The 26,964-nt window shown below is 43.8% G+C and overlaps 1 protein-coding gene and 1 long non-coding RNA gene across 3 annotated transcripts in view; both read left to right on the top strand.

Annotated features, from left to right (window-relative positions):
- Positions 1–571: 571 nt before the first annotated feature.
- The window catches only part of carf (calcium responsive transcription factor), a 33,075-nt gene continuing 6,682 nt past the window's right edge, over positions 572–26,964 (top strand). The window contains 9 exon segments of the mRNA XM_045704412.1: positions 572–642; positions 1,251–1,400; positions 2,175–2,438; positions 2,708–2,810; positions 3,556–3,919; positions 4,028–4,109; positions 10,871–10,885; positions 10,887–11,061; positions 25,125–25,245. Of these exon segments, the coding sequence (XP_045560368.1) occupies positions 1,278–1,400; positions 2,175–2,438; positions 2,708–2,810; positions 3,556–3,919; positions 4,028–4,109; positions 10,871–10,885; positions 10,887–11,061; positions 25,125–25,245 (1,247 nt within the window). The 5' untranslated portion in view covers positions 572–642; positions 1,251–1,277.
- Positions 25,259–26,955, top strand: LOC123729598 (uncharacterized). Of its 2 annotated transcripts, none has more exons than XR_006761248.1 (3): positions 25,259–25,569; positions 25,720–25,811; positions 25,854–26,955. It is a non-coding gene; the product is annotated as an uncharacterized lncRNA (long non-coding RNA). The 2 variants fall into 2 exon arrangements; XR_006761247.1 differs by having other exon boundaries at positions 25,259–25,811; positions 25,854–25,995; positions 26,038–26,955.

Here is a 26,964-nt window from a genome sequence, read left to right as displayed (position 1 = left end):
TAATGTAGTGCACAGTAGAAAGTATATTTATTGGTGAATTGTAGCAAGCTTTTCACCCAATGGTACCGTTAACTAGTAAATGATTTATGTGGAAATCAAGTCCAGTCAAAACCAGTATCCCTTCTAGCCATCACCACCACCAGTTCATTCTCTGTATGTATCTCAGGTAGAAATCAGCAACCGCCCCTTTTCTTAATTATTTTTAAAATCTGATGTGTGAAAGCTATTTAGAGTCTTTAAAACGTATACAAAACAAAATGTCAAAAAAAAAATGTATTTGCTATATATGTCTGTATTTGATTTGATATAATGTGGAATAGTTTTTTTTTTCTTCTCATTTCTTTGGAATCCCTCTGGCTATTATGTTTATGTTTTGCATGTTACTGTTAATAAAAAAATAAAATAAAAAATTAATAAAAAGGAAAAGAAATCAGCAACCTGGCGTCACTTCCTGAAAAAATGTGGAAATTGCGCCTCTCTGTGGTGAAAATATATAATACCAGAGGTTTAAATATGCCTTCTACGGTGTCCTCCGAGGATCAAACATTTTTTTTCATACCGGATGAATAGAGAGAAGAAGAAAAAAAATCGCGTTTGTTTGGTCGAGAACGAGGCGAACAGAAACTTCTGGGCGAAGACGAGGTTGAGTAGACTCGTTTTGAATTTCCAATCCTTGTCCCCCTCATACCCACAACGCTGTTAGCTACACACTCAGACTAGAGAGGGCTATGTAAAGAGCTTAGACTAATCCTAAAATCATGAGAATTGTTTGACTCAAACTAGATATTCTATTATTATTATTTTTTTTACTAGCTAGTCCTAGCCGAACAAGCTAACGTTAGCTAGCTTGCTACACAGACATTTTAACCCAACATGGCGCTTTAAAATAATGTATTTTTTTTTTTTTTTATGACCAGGGATGATGATGATGATATGTTTGGCTAGCTAGGAAACTCTGCTCCTGCAATCAATCAATCAATCAAAAACAATCACAAACGACTCTTATACAAATAGACCCACCCAGGAGTCGAGCATTGAATAAACCGTCTTGCTGTGCATCAGCTGTTTTTGTTATGGTTAACTAGCTAGCAATCTAGATCCAATTGACCATTCTGAAAATGCCAATGAATGGATTTGCAATTATTACAATACTGATTGATGATGATGATGATGATGATGATGACACTTGCACCCAATGAAATACCTGTACCTGGTCACTAAAATAGGGTTATATTGGTTTGTGTATGTAGCTAGGTAGCTGACTGTCTGCTTGGGAGATGGAGGAGCAGGAGAGAGCTATGGAAGAGGATGCTCTGGACTCCAAGCCTCCACTGACCACTGAAGAGGATGAGCCCAAACACACAGACCTCCACGGGTCTCATATCACTGAAACACAACAGGTGGGACTTAAACCTATGAGTCGGTGGGACTTGACCCTATGAGTCGGTGGGACTTGACCCCAGGAGTCGGTGGGACTTGACCCTATGAGTTGGTGGGACTTGACCCCAGGAGTTGGTGGGACTTGACCCCAGGAGTTGGTGGGGCTTGACCCCAGGAGTTGGTGGGGCTTGACCCCAGGAGTTGGTGGGACTTGACCCTATGAGTTGGTGGGACTTGACCCTATGAGTTGGTGGGACTTGACCCCAGGAGTTGGTGGGACTTGACCCCAGGAGTTGGTGGGGCTTGACCCTATGAGTTGGTGGGGCTTGACCCCAGGAGTTGGTGGGACTTGACCCCATGAGTTGGTGGGACTTGACCCTATGAGTTGGTGGGACTTGACCCCAGGAGTTGGTGGGACTTGACCCCAGGAGTTGGTGGGGCTTGACCCTATGAGTTGGTGGGGCTTGACCCCAGGAGTTGGTGGGGCTTGACCCCAGGAGTTGGTGGGACTTGACCCCAGGAGTTGGTGGGGCTTGACCCCAGGAGTTGGTGGGGCTTGACCCCAGGAGTTGGTGGGGCTTGACCCCAGGAGTCGGTGGGACTTGACCCCAGGAGTTGGTGGGACTTGACCCCAGGAGTTGGTGGGACTTGACCCCAGGAGTCGGTGGGACTTAAACCTATACATTTCGAAATGATTTGTGATGAGAAAGAATAATACAGTGCATATATCAGGAGACCAGATCAATGTAAATTAGCATAATCATATGCACGTGAAGTATTGTATTGTTTTCCAGGAGCCCAGTGAACCTGAAGAGAATGAGACGAAGCCACAGTCCTCAGAGCTGCTTGTTATCAACAGCATAGCTCCTCCAGACAGCTGGGAACCAGCCCACACTGATATCGAACCTGAGCAACTGACAGAGACAGAAATGCTGATCCTGTCACAGACAGAGAATCGGACAGCGATACAGACACAGGACCAAACACAGACATTATCACAGACAGAGGAGTTTATCATACTTGATCAGAATGGACAGCCCATACAGTGTGAACGCGTGGTGAGTAAGAGAGGGTTTCAGAAGAGCATAGAAACAGGTCCAGGCAGCTGCCCAATGTTATCCTGGTGATCTCAGATGTGTTTGTGCTGAATAGCTAACTTTTTATAGCCTGGTTGGCTCGTTAGCACAAACACATCTGACGGCACCAGGCTAGACTAGACTAGTCAATTCATTTTTTTTTTGTTGTTTTGTTCCATGCTTCTTAAACACAACCTATGAACTGTTGGGTTTAAGGTCTTGGTCTAACCTGAACGTCTTTCATCCTCTAGGTGATACTGACCGGTCAGTCAGACAACGGAGAGATGTACGTTATCCCCTCTAATCAGGTATTACTTCCTCGTGGACAACTACTGGACATCATAGACCTCACAGGTATTATTAACCATGAAACTCACCTGTTTTCTACAGAGACCGTCGTCCTATTCCCTATTATATGTGCACTACTTTTCACCAGAGCTGGCCTACAAGTGACTTCAGGTCAGACTGATGTTATGTGGAGCTCGATCGACAGAGCAGCGGAATTTTAATTCAGGATGAGTCGTCAGGGAAACGGAAGTCTGCATTTCTGACGTCCCCTCTGGAAATATATTAGTTGTTTTATTACAGTTTTGTTCTATTTCTTGTAAGACAGTGTCAAGGAAATTTAAACAGAAATTGATCAAATTTCTTGTACAGTGTTTGGTGTTACATAATTGACTAGAACGCTATCTCTATCAGAGGAGGCTGGTCTCATAATAATGTCTGGAACAGAACGGAACGGCATCGAACACCTGGAGCCCGATGCATTTTTTTACATTTTACATTTCAGTCATTTAGCAGACGCTCTTATCCAGAGCGACTTACAGTAGTGAATGCATACATTTGAATTCATTTCATACATTATTATTATTATTTTTATTTTTTTCGTACTGGCCCGCCGTGGGAATCGAACCCACAACCCTGGCGTTGCAAACACCATGCTCTACCAACTGAGCCACATGCGATTGATGTAGTTGATGATACCATTCCGCTCCAGTCATTACCACGAGCCGGTCCTCCCCAAATGAAGGTGCCACCAGCCTCCTGTGCTCTCTCTATATTTTGGTATATGAAGTTGACTATTGGTCTGTTTGTTTAGGATCCTGCGGAGGGAAGACCGCGGATGAGGAAGAGCTTCACACTATCACGTTAACGGCCGTTACGGACGACAGCGGCGGTTCGACGACGGCCGTTACGGACGACAGCGGCGGTTCGACGTCGGCCGTTACGGACGACAGCGGCGGTTCGACGTCGGCCGTTACGGACGACAGCGGCGGTTCGACGACGGCCGTTACGGACGACAGCGGCGGTTCGACGTCGGCCGTTACGGACGGCAGCGGCGGTTCGACGTCGGTAACGTCGGCCGTTACGGACGGCAGCGGCGGTTCGACGACGGCCGTTACGGACGACAGCAGCGGTTCGACGACGGTAACATCGGCTGCAGCTAACACCTCGGCACAGAGGTGGGCTCACATCTACTTCTTACCGTTACACTCAGTAACTCTTTCAGGAATATTAGGTTCATTTGACAATAGTTGTAACTGTTACTGTATTGTTGTGTTGCTGTTTAGCTCTCAGGACTGTTTCGCCTCTCTTCTGAAACCTCTCCCATCCAACGCCCCCATCTGGGCCCTGAGGCTTCATAATGCTGAGGTACGTCTACTAACTGGGCCCTGAGGCTTCATAACGCTGAGGTACGTCTACCAACTGGGCCCTGGGGGCTTCATAACGCTGAGGTACGTCTACCAACTGGGCCCTGGGGGCTTCATAACGCTGAGGTACGTCTACTAACTGGGCCCTGAGGCTTCATAATGCTGAGGTACGTCTACCATCTGGGCCCTGAGGCTTCATAATGCTGAGGTACGTCTACCAACTGGGCCCTGGGGGCTTCATAACGCTGAGGTACGTCTACTAACTGGGCCCTGAGGCTTCATAATGCTGAGGTACGTCTACCATCTGGGCCCTGAGGCTTCATAATGCTGAGGTACGTCTACCATCTGGGCCCTGAGGCTTCATAATGCTGAGGCTTCATAATGCTGAGGTACGTCTACCAACTGGGCCCTGAGGCTTCATAATGCTGAGGTACGTCTACCATCTGGGCCCTGAGGCGTCATAATGCTGAGGTACGTCTACCATCTGGGCCCTGAGGCTTCATAATGCTGAGGTACGTATACCAACTGGGCCCTGAGGCTTCATAATGCTGAGGTACGTCTACCATCTGGGCCCTGAGGCGTCATAATGCTGAGGTACGTCTACCATCTGGGCCCTGAGGCTTCATAATGCTGAGGTACGTCTACCATCTGGGCCCTGAGGCTTCATAATGCTGAGGTACGTCTACCATCTGGGCCCTGAGGCGTCATAATGCTGAGGTACGTCTACCATCTGGGCCCTGAGGCGTCATAATGCTGAGGTACGTCTACCATCTGGGCCCTGAGGCTTCATAATGCTGAGGTACGTCTACCAACTGGGCCCTGAGACTTCATAATGCTGAGGTATGTCTACCATCTGGGCCCTGAGACTTCATAATGCTGAGGCTTCATAACGCTGAGGTACGTCTACCAACTGGGCCCTGGGGGCTTCATAACGCTGAGGTACGTCTACTAACTGGGCCCTGAGGCTTCATAATGCTGAGGTACGTCTACCATCTGGGCCCTGGGGGCTTCATAACGCTGAGGTACGTCTACCATCTGGGCCCTGGGGGCTTCATAATGCTGAGGTACATCTACCAACTGGGCCCTGGGGGCTTCATAACGCTGAGGTACGTCTTCCATCTGGGCCCTGAAGCTTCATAACGCTGAGGTACGTCTTCCATCTGGGCCCTGAGACTTCATAACGCTGAGGTACGTCTTCCATCTGGGCCCTGAGGCTTCATAACGCTGAGGTACGTCTTCCATCTGGGCCCTGAGACTTCATAACGCTGAGGTACGTCTTCCATCTGGGCCCTGAGACTTCATAACGCTGAGGTACGTCTTCCATCTGGGCCCTGAGACTTCATAACGCTGAGGTACGTCTTCCATCTGGGCCCTGAGACTTCATAACGCTGAGGTACGTCTTCCATCTGGGCCCTGAGACTTCATAACGCTGAGGTACGTCTTCCATCTGGGCCCTGAGACTTCATAACGCTGAGGTACGTCTTCCATCTGGGCCCTGAGGCTTCATAACGCTGAGGTACGTCTTCCATCTGGGCCCTGAGGCTTCATAACGCTGAGGTACGTCTACCATCTGGGCCCTGAGGCATCATAATGCTGAGGTACGTCTACCATCTGGGCCCTGAGGCTTCATAATGCTGAGGCTTCATAATGCTGAGGTACGTCTACCAACTGGGCCCTGAGGCTTCATAATGCTGAGGTACGTCTACCATCTGGGCCCTGAGGCGTCATAATGCTGAGGTACGTCTACCATCTGGGCCCTGAGGCTTCATAATGTTGAGGTACGTCTACCATCTGGGCCCTGAGACGTCATAATGCTGAGGTACGTCTACCAACTGGGCCCTGAGGCTTTATAATGCTGAGGCTTCATAATGCTGAGGTACGTCTACCAACTGGGCCCTGAGGCTTCATAATGCTGAGGCTTCATAATGCTGAGGCTTCATAACGCTGAGGTACGTCTACCATCTGGGCCCTGAGGCTTCATAATGCTGAGGTACGTCTACCATCTGGGCCCTGAGGCTTCATAATGCTGAGGTACGTCTACCATCTGGGCCCTGAGGCTTCATGATGCTGAGGTACGTCTACCAACTGGGCCCTGGGGGCTTCATAACGCTGAGGTACGTCTACTAACTGGGCCCTGAGGCTTCATAATGCTGAGGTACGTCTACCATCTGGGCCCTGGGGGCTTCATAACGCTGAGGTACGTCTACCATCTGGGCCCTGAGGCTTCATAATGCTGAGGTACGTATACCAACTGGGCCCTGAGGCTTCATAATGCTGAGGTACGTCTACCATCTGGGCCCTGAGGCTTCATAATGCTGAGGCTTCATAATGCTGAGGTACGTCTACCAACTGGGCCCTGAGGCTTCATAATGCTGAGGTACGTCTACCATCTGGGCCCTGAGGCGTCATAATGCTGAGGTACGTCTACCATCTGGGCCCTGAGGCTTCATAATGTTGAGGTACGTCTACCAACTGGGCCCTGAGGCTTCATAATGCTGAGGTACGTCTACCATCTGGGCCCTGAGGCGTCATAATGCTGAGGTACGTCTACCATCTGGGCCCTGAGACGTCATAATGCTGAGGTACGTCTACCAACTGGGCCCTGAGGCTTTATAATGCTGAGGCTTCATAATGCTGAGGTACGTCTACCAACTGGGCCCTGAGGCTTCATAATGCTGAGGCTTCATAATGCTGAGGCTTCATAACGCTGAGGTACGTCTACCATCTGGGCCCTGAGGCTTCATAATGCTGAGGTACGTCTACCATCTGGGCCCTGAGGCTTCATAACGCTGAGGTACGTCTACCATCTGGGCCCTGAGACTTCATAATGCTGAGGTACGTCTACCATCTGGGCTCTGAGACTTCATAATGCTGAGGCTTCATAATGCTGAGGTACGTCTACCAACTGGGCCCTGGGGGCTTCATAACGCTGAGGTACGTCTACTAACTGGGCCCTGAGGCTTCATAATGCTGAGGTACGTCTACCATCTGGGCCCTGGGGGCTTCATAACGCTGAGGTACGTCTACCATCTGGGCCCTGAGGCTTCATAATGCTGAGGTACGTATACCAACTGGGCCCTGAGGCTTCATAATGCTGAGGTACGTCTACCATCTGGGCCCTGAGGCGTCATAATGCTGAGGTACGTCTACCATCTGGGCCCTGAGGCTTCATAACGCTGAGGTACGTCTACCATCTGGGCCCTGAGGCTTCATAATGCTGAGGTACATATACCAACTGGGCCCTGAGGCTTCATAATGCTGAGGTACGTCTACCATCTGGGCCCTGAGGCGTCATAATGCTGAGGTACGTCTACCATCTGGGCCCTGAGGCTTCATAATGCTGAGGTACGTCTACCATCTGGGCCCTGAGGCGTCATAATGCTGAGCTACGTCTACCAACTGGGCCCTGAGACTTCATAATGCTGAGGCTTCATAACGCTGAGGTACGTCTACCAACTGGGCCCTGGGGGCTTCATAATGCTGAGGTACGTCTACTAACTGGGCCCTGAGGCTTCATAATGCTGAGGTACGTCTACCATCTGGGCCCTGGGGGCTTCATAATGCTGAGGTACGTCTACCAACTGGGCCCTGGGGGCTTCATAACGCTGAGGTACGTCTTCCATCTGGGCCCTGAGGCTTCATAACGCTGAGGTACGTCTTCCATCTGGGCCCTGAGGCTTCATAACGCTGAGGTACGTCTTCCATCTGGGCCCTGAGGCTTCATAACGCTGAGGTACGTCTTCCATCTGGGCCCTGAGACTTCATAACGCTGAGGTACGTCTTCCATCTGGGCCCTGAGACTTCATAACGCTGAGGTACGTCTTCCATCTGGGCCCTGAGGCTTCATAACGCTGAGGTACGTCTTCCATCTGGGCCCTGAGACTTCATAACGCTGAGGTACGTCTTCCATCTGGGCCCTGAGGCTTCATAACGCTGAGGTACGTCTTCCATCTGGGCCCTGAGACTTCATAACGCTGAGGTACGTCTTCCATCTGGGCCCTGAGGCTTCATAACGCTGAGGTACGTCTTCCATCTGGGCCCTGAGACTTCATAACGCTGAGGTACGTCTTCCATCTGGGCCCTGAGGCTTCATAACGCTGAGGTACGTCTTCCATCTGGGCCCTGAGACTTCATAACGCTGAGGTACGTCTTCCATCTGGGCCCTGAGGCTTCATAACGCTGAGGTACGTCTTCCATCTGGGCCCTGAGACTTCATAACGCTGAGGTACGTCTTCCATCTGGGCCCTGAGGCTTCATAACGCTGAGGTACGTCTTCCATCTGGGCCCTGAGACTTCATAACGCTGAGGTACGTCTTCCATCTGGGCCCTGAGACTTCATAACGCTGAGGTACGTCTTCCATCTGGGCCCTGAGACTTCATAACGCTGAGGTACGTCTTCCATCTGGGCCCTGAGGCTTCATAACGCTGAGGTACGTCTTCCATCTGGGCCCTGAGACTTCATAACGCTGAGGTACGTCTTCCATCTGGGCCCTGAGGCTTCATAATGCTGAGGCTTCATAACGCTGAGGTACGTCTTCCATCTGGGCCCTGAGGCTTCATAACGTTGAGGTACGTCTACCATCTGGGCCCTGAGACTTCATAACGCTGAGGTACGTCTTCCATCTGGGCCCTGAGGCTTCATACTCTAAACTGCATTACACTGCTCTCAACCTGAAACATTCTAACACATCAAAATCACATTTTATTTGTCACATGCGACGAATACAACAGTAGACTTTACCGTGAAATACTAACTTACAAGCACTTTAACCAACAATGCAGTTTTATGAAAAATAAGAGTTAAGAAAAATATTTACTAAAATAAACTAAAGTTAAAAAAAAATAGAAGAGCAACAATAAAATAACAATGACTAACCTCGTTGAGGTAATATGTACATGTCGGTAGAAGTAAAGTGACTATGCATAGATAATGAACAGAGAGTAGCAGCAGTGTAAAAAAAGGTGAGGTGGGTGGGAGGGAGGGCAGGCAGGCAATGTAAATAGTCCGGGTAGCCATTTGATTAGATGTTCAGGAGTCTTATGGTTTTGGGGGGGTAGAAGCTGTTTTAGAAGCCTTTTGGTCCTAGACTTGGTGCTCCGGTACCGCTTGCCGTGCGGTAGTAGAGAGAACAGTCTTATGACTGGGGGTGACTGGAGTCTTTGGCAATTTTTAGGGCCTTCCTCTGACACCGCCTGGTATAGAGGTCCTGGATGGCAGGAAGCTTAGCCCCAGTGATGTACTGGGCCGTACGCACTACCCTCTGTAGCGGCTTGCGTTCGGAGGCCGAGCAGTTGCCGTACCAGGCAGTGATGCAACCAGTCAGGATGCTCTCGATGGTGCAGCTGTAGAACCTTTTTGAGGATCTCAGGACCCATGCCAAATCTTTTCAGTCTCCTGAGGGGAATAGGTTTTGTCTTGGTGTGCTTGGACCATGTTAGTTTGTTGGTGATGTGGACACCAAGGAACTTGAAGCTCTCAACCTGCTCCACTACAGCCCCGTCGATGAGAACGGGGGCTTGCTCGGTCCTCCTTTTCCTGTAGTCCACAATCATCTCCTTCATCTTGATCACGTTGAGGGAGAGGTTGTTGTCCTGGCACCACCGCTGCCTGGTCTCTGACCTCCTCCCTATAGGCTGTCTCATCGTTGTCGGTGATCAGGCTGTTGTGTCGTCGGCAAACTTGATGATGGTGTTGGAGTCGTGCCTGGCCGTGCAGTCGTGGGTGAACAGGAAGTACAGGAGGGGACTGAGCACGCACCCCTGAGGGGCCCCAGTGTTGAGGATCAGCGTGGCAGATGTGTTGTTACCTACCCTCACCACCTGGGGGCGGCCCGTCAGGAAGTCCAGGATCCAGTTGCAGAGGGAGGTGTTTAGTCCCAGGATCCTTAGCTTAGTGATGAGCTTTGAGGGCACTATGGTGTTGAACACTGAGCTGTAGTCAATGAATAGCATTCTCACATAAGTGTTCCTTTTGTCCAGGTGGGAAAGGGCAGTGTGGAGTGCAGCACCCTAACACACAGCTCTGTAGCCTGAGGATGCTAACAGGAAATTATTGTGATAGGCTTATAGCTTTGCACATTTCTGGGAAGGAAGGGCCTCAACAGTCCTCCATGTTGACTCTCTTTGATTTCTTCTTCTCCTTCTTCCTTCTCCTCCTGTTCTCTCTCTCTCTCTCTCTTTCTCTGTCCCTCTCTCTCTCTGTTCTATCTGTCCCTCTCTCTCTCTCTCTCTCTCTCTCTCTCTCTCTCTGTCCCCCTCTCTCTCTCTCTCTCTTTCTCTCTCTCTCTCTCTGTCCCCCCCTCTCTCTCTTCCTCTCTCTCTCTCTCTGTCCCCCCCTCTCTCTCTTCCTCTCTCTCTCTCTCTCTCTCTCTCTGTCCCCCCCTCTCTCTGCCCCCCCCCTCTCTCTCTCTCTCTCTCTGCCCCCCCCCTCTCTCTCTCTCTCTCTCTGTCCCCCCCCTCTCTCTCTTCCTCCCTCTCTCTCTCTGTCCCCCCCTCTCTCTCTTCCTCTCTCTCTCTCTCTGCCCCCCCCTCTCTCTCTCTCTCTCTCTGTCCCCCCCTCTTCCTCTCTCTCTCTCTCTGCCCCCCCCTCTCTCTCTCTCTCTGTGTCCCCCCCTCTCTCTCTTCCTCTCTCTCTCTCTCTCTCTGCCCCCCCCTCTCTCTGCCCCCCCCTCTCTCTCTCTCTCTCTGTCCCCCCTCTCTCTCTTCCTCTCTCTCTCTCTCTGCCCCCCCTCTCTCTCTCTCTCTCTGTGTCCCCTGGAGCAGAAGATAGGTGACTCGTGCACGTGGCTACTGTAACACCGAGGCTGAGCTGGAGACCATCCTCCTGCTCCACAAGCAGCAGACCAACAGTGTGTTTGGGACGCGCCAGTCCCCTTCCCCTGCCAAGCCTGCCAGCCGTCTGATGTGGAAGTCGCAATATGTGCCGTACGATGGGGTCCCTTTTGTCAATGCAGGTATACAGTCGCAGTACTGGTTTAGTAGCTCTACAGTCGCAGTACTGGTTTAGTAGCTCTACAGTCGCAGTACTGGTTTAGTAGCTCTACAGTCGCAGTACTGGTTTAGTAGCTCTACAGTCGCAGTACTGGTTTAGTAGCTCTACAGTCGCAGTACTGGTTTAGTAGCTCTACAGTCGCAGTACTGGTTTAGTAGCTCTACAGTCGCAGTACTGGTTTAGTAGCTCTACAGTCGCAGTACTGGTTTAGTAGCTCTACAGTCGCAGTACTGGTTTAGTAGCTCTACAGTCGCAGTACTGGTTTAGTAGCTCTACAGTCGCAGTACTGGTTTAGTAGCTCTACAGTCGCAGTACTGGTTTAGTAGCTCTACAGTCGCAGTACTGGTTTAGTAGCTCTACAGTCGCAGTACTGGTTTAGTAGCTCTACAGTCGCAGTACTGGTTTAGTAGCTCTACAGTCGCAGTACTGGTTTAGTAGCTCTACAGTCGCAGTACTGGTTTAGTAGCTCTACAGTCGCAGTACTGGTTTAGTAGCTCTACAGTCGCAGTACTGGTTTAGTAGCTCTACAGTCGCAGTACTGGTTTAGTAGCTCTACAGTCGCAGTACTGGTTTAGTAGCTCTACAGTCGCAGTACTGGTTTAGTAGCTCTACAGTCGCAGTACTGGTTTAGTAGCTCTACAGTCGCAGTACTGGTTTAGTAGCTCTACAGTCGCAGTACTGGTTTAGTAGCTCTACAGTCGCAGTACTGGTTTAGTAGCTCTACAGTCGCAGTACTGGTTTAGTAGCTCTACAGTCGCAGTACTGGTTTAGTAGCTCTACAGTCGCAGTACTGGTTTAGTAGCTCTACGATGGGGTCCCTTGGACATAAACATGTCCAGGCCTGATACGGGCCTTTTGGAATATCTACATTTTAATAAAGTCTAATAAATGTATTTAATATACACCATCACAATAAATCCATGATTTATTTTAGGCAGGTATAAAGAAACATGATATGAAGATATATATATTTATTTATTTTCTCCAGAAAAACAGAATTTCAATGTTTATATGTCTATGCTCCATGCCATAGGCTGTAGGCTTGTTCATTTAGCAGACAAGATTAGGCTTTTAAGTCCCATGCCATTATTTTATATGATTTTCATAGTAAGAACAATATAATTTAACTTATATGAATAAAATAGTTAATTTTATTTTTACAGGGACAGTGCACATTAATCAACGTTTCAGTTAAAGTGACGGTTTTAGCCAGCCGGCTAATTTTCAACCACAGTCCCTGGGCAGGTTATTAAAAACAATTACAATACAGACAATCAATGAGCAGTGAGCACACGCAGAGCAACATAGAACAAGCAAGATGTAGCATACAGACAGAGCAACATAGGACAAGCTAGATGTAGCATACAGACAGAGCAACATAGGACAAGCAAGACGTAGCATACAGACAGAGCAACATAGAACAAGCAAGATGTAGCATACAGACAGAACAACATAGAACAAGCAAGACGTAGCATACAGACAGAGCAACATAGGACAAGCAAGACGTAGCATACAGACAGAGCAACATAGAACAAGCAAGATGTAGCATACAGACAGAGCAACATAGAACAAGCGAGATGTAGCATACAGACAGAGCAACATAGGACAAGCAAGATGTAGCATACAGACAGAGCAACATAGAACAAGCAAGATGTAGCATACAGACAGAGCAACATAGAACAAGCAAGACGTAGCATACAGACAGAGCAACATAGGACAAGCAAGATGTAGCATACAGACAGAGCAACATAGGACAAGCGAGACGTAGCATACAGACAGAGCAACATAGAACAAGCGAGATGTAGCATACAGACAGAGCAACATAGAACAAGCGAGATGTAGCATACAGACAGAGCAACATAGAACAAGCGAGATGTAGCATACAGACAGAGCAACATAGAACAAGCGAGACATAGCATACAGACAGAGCAACATAGAACAAGCGAGACATAGCATACAGACAGAGCAACATAGAACAAGCAAGATGTAGCATACAGACAGAGCAACATTGGACAAGCTAGATGTAGCATACAGACAGAGCAACATAGAACAAGCAAGACGTAGCATACAGACAGAACACATAGGACAAGCAAGATGTAGCATACAGACAGAGCAACATAGAACAAGCAAGATGTAGCATACAGACAGAGCAACATAGAACAAGCAAGACATAGCATACAGACAGAGCAACATAGAACAAGCAAGACATAGCATACAGACAGAGCAACATAGAACAAGCGAGATGTAGCATACAGACAGAGCAACATAGGACAAGCAAGATGTAGCATACAGACAGAGCAACATAGAACAAGCAAGACGTAGCATACAGACAGAGCAACATAGGACAAGCGAGACGTAGCATACAGACAGAGCAACATAGAACAAGCGAGATGTAGCATACAGACAGAGCAACATAGAACAAGCGAGACATAGCATACAGACAGAGCAACATAGAACAAGCAAGATGTAGCATACAGACAGAGCAACATAGAACAAGCAACACGTAGCATACAGACAGAGCAACATAGGACAAGCAAGATGTAGCATACAGACAGAGGAACATAGGACAAGCAACACATAGCATACAGACAGAGCAACATAGGACAAGCAAGACGTAGCATACAGACAGAGCAACATAGAACAAGCAACACGTAGCATACAGACAGAGCAACATAGAACAAAAAGCAACAAGACAAAATCCATAAAAACAACAAAGTGTTTCCACACCTCACAAGCTCCAGACAACAGACAACATGGAAAGCGGCAATACACAGCTAGGGATTATGTTCACAAGTCTGATTGACCTTTAGCCATGTCTTCATGGTTTTATGTGGAAGTGTGATATGTGGTGCAGTTATGTGTGTCTGATGGCAGTGTATTCCAGACATGGGAAACTCTCACAGAGAAAGCGGATTTACTAAAGGTGCTTTTCCTTAAGGGAACTATACAGTCACCTCTCATGGCAGACCTTGTGGATCTGCTGCCATATGTTTGGGTTTTCTGTTTAACTAAAGTACTGAGTGGATGGAGGGGGAGCCAGGCCATTTAGGATCTGGAATACAAGGTTTTTCCAACTCAGGAGCTCATGCTTTCTGAGGATGTAACAGTGATGATGATGGCTATTGGGCTTCCTATCGAGCACTTTGAGAGCCTGTTTGTAGACAGACTGAATGGGTTTTAATGTTGTACAGCAAAGCTTGGGCCAAACTAGTAAAGCAGTGTGTTAAGTGGGGAGACTATCATAGATTTGAAGTACAGTTTTGCTACCTCTGTGGTCAAACAATTTCCTATAAATCGGGAAATTAGACAAGTTGAATTTGGTTATTAGAATTACCTTTTTCACCTGCTTTTTAAAAGAGAGGTTGGAATCAAGTATGATGCCAAGGTACTTAAAATCAGATACCACCTGGAGCTTCTCCCCTGATACACAGACATCTGGTTCAGTAGCATCAGATACCACCTGGAGCTTCTCCCCTGATACACAGACATCTGGTTCAGTAGCATCAGATACCACCTGGAGCTTCTCCCCTGATACATAGACATCTGGTTCAGTAGCATCAGATACCACCTGGAGCTTCTCCCCTGATACACAGACATCTGGTTCAGTAGCATCAGATACCACCTGGAGCTTCTCCCTGATACACAGACATCTGGTTCAGTAGCATCAGATACCACCTGGAGCTTCTCCCCTGATACACAGACATCTGGTTCAGTAGCATCAGATACCACCTGGAGCTTCTCCCCTGATACACAGACATCTGGTTCAGTAGCATCAGATACCACCTGGAGCTTCTCCCCTGATACACAGACATCTGGTTCAGTAGCATCAGATACCACCTGGAGCTTCTCCCCTGATACACAGACATCTGGTTCAGTAGCATCAGATACCACCTGGAGCTTCTCCCCTGATACACAGACATCTGGTTCAGTAGCATCAGATACCACCTGGAGCTTCTCCCCTGATACACAGACATCTGGTTCAGTAGCATCAGATACCACCTGGAGCTTCTCCCCTGATACACAGACATCTGGTTCAGTAGCATCAGATACCACCTGGAGCTTCTCCCCTGATACACAGACATCTGGTTCAGTAGCATCAGATACCACCTGGAGCTTCTCCCCTGATACACAGACATCTGGTTCAGTAGCATCAGATACCGCCTGGAGCTTCTCCCCTGATACACAGACATCTGGTTCAGTAGCATCAGATACCACCTGGAGCTTCTCCACTGATACACAGACATCTGGTTCAGTAGCATCAGATACCACCTGGAGCTTCTCCCCTGATACATAGACATCTGGTTCAGTAGCATCAGATACCACCTGGAGCTTCTCCCCTGATACACAGACATCTGGTTCAGTAGCATCAGATACCACCTGGAGCTTCTCCCCTGATACATAGACATCTGGTTCAGTAGCATCAGATACCACCTGGAGCTTCTCCCCTGATACACAGACATCTGGTTCAGTAGCATCAGATACCACCTGGAGCTTCTCCCCTGATACACAGACATCTGGTTCAGTAGCATCAGATACCACCTGGAGCTTCTCCCCTGATACACAGACATCTGGTTCAGTAGCATCAGATACCACCTGGAGCTTCTCCACTGATACACAGACATCTGGTTCAGTAGCATCAGATACCGCCTGGAGCTTCTCCCCTGATACACAGACATCTGGTTCAGTAGCATCAGATACCACCTGGAGCTTCTCCCCTGATACACAGACATCTGGTTCAGTAGCATCAGATACCACCTGGAGCTTCTCCCCTGATACACAGACATCTGGTTCAGTAGCATCAGATACCACCTGGAGCTTCTCCCCTGATACATAGACATCTGGTTCAGTAGCATCAGATACCACCTGGAGCTTCTCCCCTGATACACAGACATCTGGTTCAGTAGCATCAGATACCACCTGGAGCTTCTCCCCTGATACACAGACATCTGGTTCAGTAGCATCAGATACCACCTGGAGCTTCTCCCCTGATACACAGACATCTGGTTCAGTAGCATCAGATACCACCTGGAGCTTCTCCCCTGATACATAGACATCTGGTTCAGTAGCATCAGATACCACCTGGAGCTTCTCCCCTGATACACAGACATCTGGTTCAGTAGCATCAGATACCACCTGGAGCTTCTCCACTGATACACAGACATCTGGTTCAGTAGCATCAGATACCACCTGGAGCTTCTCCCCTGATACACAGACATCTGGTTCAGTAGCATCTGTTGCCCTCTTTGTGAAGAACATAAAATAGAAACCATATTTTTCCTATTCTGGTGTGAGAAAGGAATGAAGGAGAGAGAGAGAGGAGGAAATGGAAACTCACAGTGGTGAGATATTCTGTAACTAAAGGAAGGAAGGAAGGAGAGAGAGAGAGAGAGGAGATGGACACACAGTGGTGAGATATTATGTAGCTAAAGGAATAGAGGAGAGAGAGAGGAGATGGACACTCACAGTGGTGAGATATTCTGTAGCTAAAGGAATGAGAGAGAGAGGAGATGGACACTCACAGTGGTGAGATATTCTGTAGCTAAAGGAATGAAGGACAGAGAGAGGAGATGGACACTCACAGTGGTGAGATATTCTGTAGCTAAAGGAATAGAAGAGAGAGAGAGAGGAGATGGACACTCACAGTGGTGAGATATTCTGTAGCTAAAGGAATAGAGGAGAGAGAGAGGAGATGGACACTCACAGTGGTGAGATGTTCTGTAGCTAAATGAATGAGAGAGAGAGAGAGAGAGAGAGAGAGAGAGAGAGAGAGAGGAGATGGACACTCACAGTGGTGAGATGTTCTGTAGCTAAATGAATGAGAGAGAGAGAGAGAGAGAGAGAGAGAGAGAGAGAGAGGAGATGGACACTCACAGTGGTGAGATGTTCTGTAGCTAAAGGAATGAAGGAGAGGAGAGAGAGAGAGGAGATGGACACTCACAGTGGTGAGATATTCTGTAACTAAAGGAAGGAAGGAGAGAGAGAGAGAGGAGATGGACACTCACAGTGGTGAAATATTCTGTAGCTAAATGAATGAGAGAGAGAGAGAGAGAGAGAGAGAGAGAGAGAGAGGAGATGGACACTCACAGTGGTGAGATATTCTGTAGCTAAAGGTAATGTGTCAGTCTATTTATGATGGTAGTTGGTGACTTGTGCAGACTACTACTAAGGCATGTACAGAGGAGATTACCTTGACTCAACGGTCACATAGATGTTTACAGCGGTCACCGCAACAGCCCTACTCATACATGCTTATAACAAGTAATAAAGCATTATACCTGCAGGCTTTCAGGAAAGTGTTACCAATGTAAACTGGATCATATGAATGAAAGGTTTCTCAGGTTATAATGGTTTCTCAGGTCATATTCAGAGTTATAATGGTTTCTCAGGTCATATTCAGAGTTATAATGGTTTCTCAGGTTATAATCAGAGTTATAATGGTTTCTCAGGTTATAATGGTTTCTCAGGTCATATTCAGAGTTATAATGGTTTCTCAGGTTATAATCAGAGTTATAATGGTTTCTCAGGTTATAATGGTTTCTCAGGTCATAATCAGAGTTATAATGGTTTCTCAGGTCATATTCAGAGTTATAATGGTTTCTCAGGTCATATTCAGAGTTATAATGGTTTCTCAGGTCATATTCAGAGTTATAATGGTTTCTCAGGTCATATTCAGAGTTATAATGGTTTCTCAGGTTATATTCAGAGTTATAATGGTTTCTCAGGTCATATTCAGAGTTATAATGGTTTCTCAGGTCATAATCAGAGTTATAATGGTTTCTCAGGTTATAATCAGAGTTATAATGGTTTCTCAGGTTATAATCAGAGTTATAATGGTTTCTCAGGTTATAATGGTTTCTCAGGTCATATTCAGAGTTATAATGGTTTCTCAGGTTATAATGGTTTCTCAGGTTATATTCAGAGTTATAATGGTTTCTCAGGTCATATTCAGAGTTATAATGGTTTCTCAGGTTATAATGGTTTCTCAGGTTATATTCAGAGTTATAATGGTTTCTCAGGTCATATTCAGAGTTATAATGGTTTCTCAGGTTATAATCAGAGTTATAATGGTTTCTCAGGTCATAATCAGAGTTATAATGGTTTCTCAGGTCATATTCAGAGTTATAATGGTTTCTCAGGTTATAATGGTTTCTCAGGTCATATTCAGAGTTATAATGGTTTCTCAGGTCATATTCAGAGTTATAATGGTTTCTCAGGTCATATTCAGAGTTATAATGGTTTCTCAGGTTATAATCAGAGTTATAATGGTTTCTCAGGTTATAATGGTTTCTCAGGTCATATTCAGAGTTATAATGGTTTCTCAGGTCATATTCAGAGTTATAATGGTTTCTCAGGTCATATTCAGAGTTATAATGGTTTCTCAGGTTATAATCAGAGTTATAATGGTTTCTCAGGTTATAATGGTTTCTCAGGTCATATTCAGAGTTATAATGGTTTCTCAGGTCATATTCAGAGTTATAATGGTTTCTCAGGTTATAATCAGAGTTATAATGGTTTCTCAGGTCATATTCAGAGTTATAATGGTTTCTCAGGTCATATTCAGAGTTATAATGGTTTCTCAGGTTATAATCAGAGTTATAATGGTTTCTCAGGTTATAATGGTTTCTCAGGTCATATTCAGAGTTATAATGGTTTCTCAGGTCATATTCAGAGTTATAATGGTTTCTCAGGTTATAATCAGAGTTATAATGGTTTCTCAGGTTATAATCAGAGTTATAATGGTTTCTCAGGTTATAATGGTTTCTCAGGTCATATTCAGAGTTATAATGGTTTCTCAGGTTATAATGGTTTCTCAGGTTATATTCAGAGTTATAATGGTTTCTCAGGTCATATTCAGAGTTATAATGGTTTCTCAGGTTATAATGGTTTCTCAGGTTATATTCAGAGTTATAATGGTTTCTCAGGTCATATTCAGAGTTATAATGGTTTCTCAGGTTATAATCAGAGTTATAATGGTTTCTCAGGTCATAATCAGAGTTATAATGGTTTCTCAGGTCATATTCAGAGTTATAATGGTTTCTCAGGTTATAATGGTTTCTCAGGTCATATTCAGAGTTATAATGGTTTCTCAGGTTATAATCAGAGTTATAATGGTTTCTCAGGTCATAATCAGAGTTATAATGGTTTCTCAGGTCATATTCAGAGTTATAATGGTTTCTCAGGTTATAATCAGAGTTATAATGGTTTCTCAGGTTATAATCAGAGTTATAATGGTTTCTCAGGTTATAATCAGAGTTATAATGGTTTCTCAGGTCATAATCAGAGTTATAATGGTTTCTCAGGTCATATTCAGAGTTATAATGGTTTCTCAGGTTATATTCAGAGTTATAATGGTTTCTCAGGTTATAATGGTTTCTCAGGTCATAATCAGAGTTATAATGGTTTCTCAGGTTATAATCAGAGTTATAATGGTTTCTCAGGTCATAATCAGAGTTATAATGGTTTCTCAGGTTATAATGGTTTCTCAGGTCATATTCAGAGTTATAATGGTTTCTCAGGTCATAATCAGAGTTATAATGGTTTCTCAGGTTATAATCAGAGTTATAATGGTTTCTCAGGTCATATTCAGAGTTATAATGGTTTCTCAGGTCATATTCAGAGTTATAATGGTTTCTCAGGTTATAATCAGAGTTATAATGGTTTCTCAGGTCATATTCAGAGTTATAATGGTTTCTCAGGTCATAATCAGAGTTATAATGGTTTCTCAGGTCATATTCAGAGTTATAATGGTTTCTCAGGTTATAATCAGAGTTATAATGGTTTCTCAGGTCATAATCAGAGTTATAATGGTTTCTCAGGTCATAATCAGAGTTATAATGGTTTCTCAGGTCATATTCAGAGTTATAATGGTTTCTCAGGTTATAATCAGAGTTATAATGGTTTCTCAGGTTATAATGGTTTCTCAGGTCATAATCAGGGTTATAATGGTTTCTCAGGTTATAATCAGAGTTATAATGGTTTCTCAGGTCATAATCAGAGTTATAATGGTTTCTCAGGTCATAATCAGAGTTATAATGGTTTCTCAGGTTATAATGGTTTCTCAGGTCATATTCAGAGTTATAATGGTTTCTCAGGTCATATTCAGAGTTATAATGGTTTCTCAGGTTATAATCAGAGTTATAATGGTTTCTCAGGTTATAATGGTTTCTCAGGTCATAATCAGAGTTATAATGGTTTCTCAGGTCATATTCAGAGTTATAATGGTTTCTCAGGTTATAATCAGAGTTATAATGGTTTCTCAGGTTATAATCAGAGTTATAATGGTTTCTCAGGTCATATTCAGAGTTATAATGGTTTCTCAGGTCATAATCAGAGTTATAATGGTTTCTCAGGTCATATTCAGAGTTATAATGGTTTCTCAGGTTATAATCAGAGTTATAATGGTTTCTCAGGTCATAATCAGAGTTATAATGGTTTCTCAGGTCATAATCAGAGTTATAATGGTTTCTCAGGTCATATTCAGAGTTTCAATGGTTTCTCAGGTCATAATCAGAGTTATAATGGTTTCTCAGGTTATAATCAGAGTTATAATGGTTTCTCAGGTCATATTCAGAGTTATAATGGTTTCTCAGGTTATAATCAGAGTTATAATGGTTTCTCAGGTTATAATGGTTTCTCAGGTCATAATCAGAGTTATAATGGTTTCTCAGGTTATAATGGTTTCTCAGGTTATATTCAGAGTTATAATGGTTTCTCAGGTCATATTCAGAGTTATAATGGTTTCTCAGGTCATATTCAGAGTTATAATGGTTTCTCAGGTTATAATCAGAGTTATAATGGTTTCTCAGGTTATAATCAGAGTTATAATGGTTTCTCATGTTATAATGGTTTCTCAGGTCATATTCAGAGTTATAATGGTTTCTCAGGTTATAATCAGAGTTATAATGGTTTCTCAGGTTATAATGGTTTCTCAGGTCATAATCAGAGTTATAATGGTTTCTCAGGTCATATTCAGAGTTATAATGGTTTCTCAGGTCATATTCAGAGTTATAATGGTTTCTCAGGTCATATTCAGAGTTATAATGGTTTCTCAGGTCATATTCAGAGTTATAATGGTTTCTCAGGTTATAATCAGAGTTATAATGGTTTCTCAGGTTATAATGGTTTCTCAGGTCATATTCAGAGTTATAATGGTTTCTCAGGTCATATTCAGAGTTATAATGGTTTCTCAGGTTATATTCAGAGTTATAATGGTTTCTCAGGTCATATTCAGAGTTATAATGGTTTCTCAGGTCATATTCAGAGTTATAATGGTTTCTCAGGTTATAATCAGAGTTATAATGGTTTCTCAGGTTATAATCAGAGTTATAATGGTTTCTCAGGTTATAATGGTTTCTCAGGTCATATTCAGAGTTATAATGGTTTCTCAGGTTATAATCAGAGTTATAATGGTTTCTCAGGTTATAATGGTTTCTCAGGTCATAATCAGAGTTATAATGGTTTCTCAGGTCATATTCAGAGTTATAATGGTTTCTCAGGTCATATTCAGAGTTATAATGGTTTCTCAGGTCATATTCAGAGTTATAATGGTTTCTCAGGTTATAATGGTTTCTCAGGTCATATTCAGAGTTATAATGGTTTCTCAGGTTATAATGGTTTCTCAGGTTATATTCAGAGTTATAATGGTTTCTCAGGTCATATTCAGAGTTATAATGGTTTCTCAGGTTATAATCAGAGTTATAATGGTTTCTCAGGTCATAATCAGAGTTATAATGGTTTCTCAGGTCATAGTCAGAGTTATAATGGTTTCTCAGGTTATAATGGTTTCTCAGGTCATATTCAGAGTTATAATGGTTTCTCAGGTCATAATCAGAGTTATAATGGTTTCTCAGGTTATAATCAGAGTTATAATGGTTTCTCAGGTTATAATGGTTTCTCAGGTCATAATCAGAGTTATAATGGTTTCTCAGGTCATATTCAGAGTTATAATGGTTTCTCAGGTCATATTCAGAGTTATAATGGTTTCTCAGGTCATATTCAGAGTTATAATGGTTTCTCAGGTCATATTCAGAGTTATAATGGTTTCTCAGGTTATAATCAGAGTTATAATGGTTTCTCAGGTTATAATGGTTTCTCAGGTCATATTCAGAGTTATAATGGTTTCTCAGGTCATATTCAGAGTTATAATGGTTTCTCAGGTTATAATCAGAGTTATAATGGTTTCTCAGGTCATATTCAGAGTTATAATGGTTTCTCAGGTCATATTCAGAGTTATAATGGTTTCTCAGGTTATAATCAGAGTTATAATGGTTTCTCAGGTTATAATGGTTTCTCAGGTCATATTCAGAGTTATAATGGTTTCTCAGGTCATAATCAGAGTTATAATGGTTTCTCAGGTTATAATCAGAGTTATAATGGTTTCTCAGGTCATAATCAGAGTTATAATGGTTTCTCAGGTCATATTCAGAGTTATAATGGTTTCTCAGGTCATATTCAGAGTTATAATGGTTTCTCAGGTTATAATCAGAGTTATAATGGTTTCTCAGGTCATATTCAGAGTTATAATGGTTTCTCAGGTCATATTCAGAGTTATAATGGTTTCTCAGGTTATAATCAGAGTTATAATGGTTTCTCAGGTCATAATCAGAGTTATAATGGTTTCTCAGGTCATAATCAGAGTTATAATGGTTTCTCAGGTCATATTCAGAGTTATAATGGTTTCTCAGGTTATAATCAGAGTTATAATGGTTTCTCAGGTTATAATGGTTTCTCAGGTCATAATCAGAGTTATAATGGTTTCTCAGGTTATAATCAGAGTTATAATGGTTTCTCAGGTTATAATCAGAGTTATAATGGTTTCTCAGGTCATAATCAGAGTTATAATGGTTTCTCAGGTTATAATGGTTTCTCAGGTCATAATCAGAGTTATAATGGTTTCTCAGGTTATAATCAGAGTTATAATGGTTTCTCAGGTTATAATCAGAGTTATAATGGTTTCTCAGGTCATAATCAGAGTTATAATGGTTTCTCAGGTTATAATCAGAGTTATAATGGTTTCTCAGGTTATAATGGTTTCTCAGGTCATATTCAGAGTTATAATGGTTTCTCAGGTCATATTCAGAGTTATAATGGTTTCTCAGGTTATAATCAGAGTTATAATGGTTTCTCAGGTCATATTCAGAGTTATAATGGTTTCTCAGGTCATATTCAGAGTTATAATGGTTTCTCAGGTTATAATCAGAGTTATAATGGTTTCTCAGGTTATAATGGTTTCTCAGGTCATATTCAGAGTTATAATGGTTTCTCAGGTTATAATGGTTTCTCAGGTTATATTCAGAGTTATAATGGTTTCTCAGGTCATATTCAGAGTTATAATGGTTTCTCAGGTTATAATGGTTTCTCAGGTTATATTCAGAGTTATAATGGTTTCTCAGGTCATATTCAGAGTTATAATGGTTTCTCAGGTTATAATCAGAGTTATAATGGTTTCTCAGGTCATAATCAGAGTTATAATGGTTTCTCAGGTCATAGTCAGAGTTATAATGGTTTCTCAGGTTATAATGGTTTCTCAGGTCATATTCAGAGTTATAATGGTTTCTCAGGTCATAATCAGAGTTATAATGGTTTCTCAGGTTATAATCAGAGTTATAATGGTTTCTCAGGTCATAATCAGAGTTATAATGGTTTCTCAGGTCATAATCAGAGTTATAATGGTTTCTCAGGTCATATTCAGAGTTATAATGGTTTCTCAGGTTATAATCAGAGTTATAATGGTTTCTCAGGTCATATTCAGAGTTATAATGGTTTCTCAGGTCATAATCAGAGTTATAATGGTTTCTCAGGTCATATTCAGAGTTATAATGGTTTCTCAGGTTATAATCAGAGTTATAATGGTTTCTCAGGTCATAATCAGAGTTATAATGGTTTCTCAGGTCATAATCAGAGTTATAATGGTTTCTCAGGTTATAATGGTTTCTCAGGTCATATTCAGAGTTATAATGGTTTCTCAGGTCATAATCAGAGTTATAATGGTTTCTCAGGTCATAATCAGAGTTATAATGGTTTCTCAGGTTATAATGGTTTCTCAGGTCATATTCAGAGTTATATTGGTTTCTCAGGTTATAATCAGAGTTATAATGGTTTCTCAGGTTATAATGGTTTCTCAGGTCATAATCAGAGTTATAATTGTTTCTCAGGTCATATTCAGAGTTATAATGGTTTCTCAGGTTATAATCAGAGTTATAATGGTTTCTCAGGTTATAATCAGAGTTATAATGGTTTCTCAGGTCATATTCAGAGTTATAATGGTTTCTCAGGTCATAATCAGAGTTATAATGGTTTCTCAGGTTATAATCAGAGTTATAATGGTTTCTCAGGTTATAATGGTTTCTCAGGTCATAATCAGAGTTATAATGGTTTCTCAGGTCATAATCAGAGTTATAATGGTTTCTCAGGTCATATTCAGAGTTATAATGGTTTCTCAGGTCATAATCAGAGTTATAATGGTTTCTCAGGTTATAATCAGAGTTATAATGGTTTCTCAGGTCATATTCAGAGTTATAATGGTTTCTCAGGTTATAATCAGAGTTATAATGGTTTCTCAGGTTATAATGGTTTCTCAGGTCATAATCAGAGTTATAATGGTTTCTCAGGTTATAATGGTTTCTCAGGTTATATTCAGAGTTATAATGGTTTCTCAGGTCATATTCAGAGTTATAATGGTTTCTCAGGTCATATTCAGAGTTATAATGGTTTCTCAGGTTATAATCAGAGTTATAATGGTTTCTCAGGTTATAATCAGAGTTATAATGGTTTCTCAGGTTATAATGGTTTCTCAGGTCATATTCAGAGTTATAATGGCTGCGTACTAGCACTGCGGACCCCGGTCAAAATATGTGCACTAAATAGGGAATACGATGCCATTTGGAGGGAATAGGATGCCATTTGGAGGGAATAGGATGCCATTTGGAGGGAATAGGATGCCATTTGGAGGGAATAGGATGCCATTTGGAGGGAATAGGATGCCAATTGGGACGCAGACAATCTACTTTCTCCATCTGTATCCAGGCAGTAGAGCTATAGTGATGGAATGTCAGTATGGTCCAAGAAGGAAAGGTCTTCAGCCCAAGAAGACTGCAGAGCAGAACGTCAATCAAAACATCGATTACAAAGCTACTTGCCCTGCCAGGTAGACGCACATCCACACAAACCCATCTATCTAGCTACATGTCCTGCCAGGTAGACACACAAACCCATCTATCTAGCTACATGTCCTGCCAGGTAGACACACAAACCCATCTATCTAGCTACATGTCTTGCCAGGTAGACACACATCCATACAAACCCATCTATCTAGCTACATGTCCTGCCAGGTAGACACACATCCATACAAACCCATCTATCTAGCTACATGTCCTGCCAGGTAGACACATCCATACAAACCCATCTATCTAGCTACATGCCCTGCCAGGTAGACACACAAACCCATCTATCTAGCTACATGACCTGCCAGGTAGACACACATCCATACAAACCCATCTATCTAGCTACATGTCCTGCGAGGTAGACACACATCCACACAAACCCATCTATCTAGCTACATGTCCTGCCAGGTAGACACACATCCACACAAACCCATCTATCTAGCTACATGACCTGCCAGGTAAACACACATCCATACAAACCCATCTATCTAGCTACATGCCCTGCCAGGTAGACACACAAACCCATCTATCTAGCTACATGTCCTGCCAGGTAGTCACACAAACCCATCTATCTAACTACATGCCCTGCCAGGTAGACACACATCCATACAAACCCATCTATCTAGCTACATGCCCTGCCAGGTAGACACACAAACCCATCTATCTAGCTACATGTCCTGCCAGGTAGACACACATCCACACAAACCCATCTATCTAGCTACATGTCCTGCCAGGTAGCCACACAAACCCATCTATCTAACTACATGCCCTGCCAGGTAGACACACATCCATACAAACCCATCTATCTAGCTACATGCCCTGCCAGGTAGACACACAAACCCATCTATCTAGCTACATGTCCTGCAAGGTAGACACACATCCACACAAACCCATCTATCTAGCTACATGCCCTGCCAGGTAGACACACATCCACACAAACCCATCTATCTAGCTACATGTCCTGCCAGGTAGACACACAAACCCATCTATCTAGCTACATGTCCTGCCAGGTAGACACACAAACCCATCTATCTAGCTACATGTCCTGCCAGGTAGACACACAAACCCATCTGCCTAGCTACATGTCCTGCCAGGTAGACACACAAACCCATCTACCTAGCTACATGTCCTGCCAGGTAGACACACAAACCCATCTATCTAGCTACATGTCCTGCCAGGTAGACACACAAACCCATCTATCTAGCTACATGTCTTGCCAGGTAGACACACAAACCCATCTATCTAGCTACATGTCTTGCCAGGTAGACACACATCCATACAAACCCATCTATCTAGCTACATGTCCTGCCAGGTAGACACACATCCACACAAACCCATCTATCTAGCTACATGCCCTGCCAGGTGTAAACACATCCATACAAACCCATCTATCTAGCTACATGTCCTGCCAGGTAGACACACAAACCCATCTATCTAGCTACATGTCCTGCCAGGTAGACACACAAACCCATCTACCTAGCTACATGTCCTGCCAGGTAGACACACAAACCCATCTATCTAGCTACATGTCCTGCCAGGTAGACACACAAACCCATCTACCTAGCTACATGTCCTGCCAGGTAGACACACAAACCCATCTACCTAGCTACATGCTAACAAAACAATATGCTACCATCTCTGAAGATATAAGAGCTGTGTATTTTTGTTGTAAGTTAGTATATTCTGCCATTGCTCTCATTCTT

This window comes from Salmo salar, chromosome ssa21 (assembly GCF_905237065.1).
Source record: "Salmo salar chromosome ssa21, Ssal_v3.1, whole genome shotgun sequence".
Lineage (NCBI taxonomy): Eukaryota > Metazoa > Chordata > Actinopteri > Salmoniformes > Salmonidae > Salmo > Salmo salar.
Note: the sequence above shows the minus strand (reverse complement) of the source record. Positions and strands in the feature narration are given on the sequence as shown.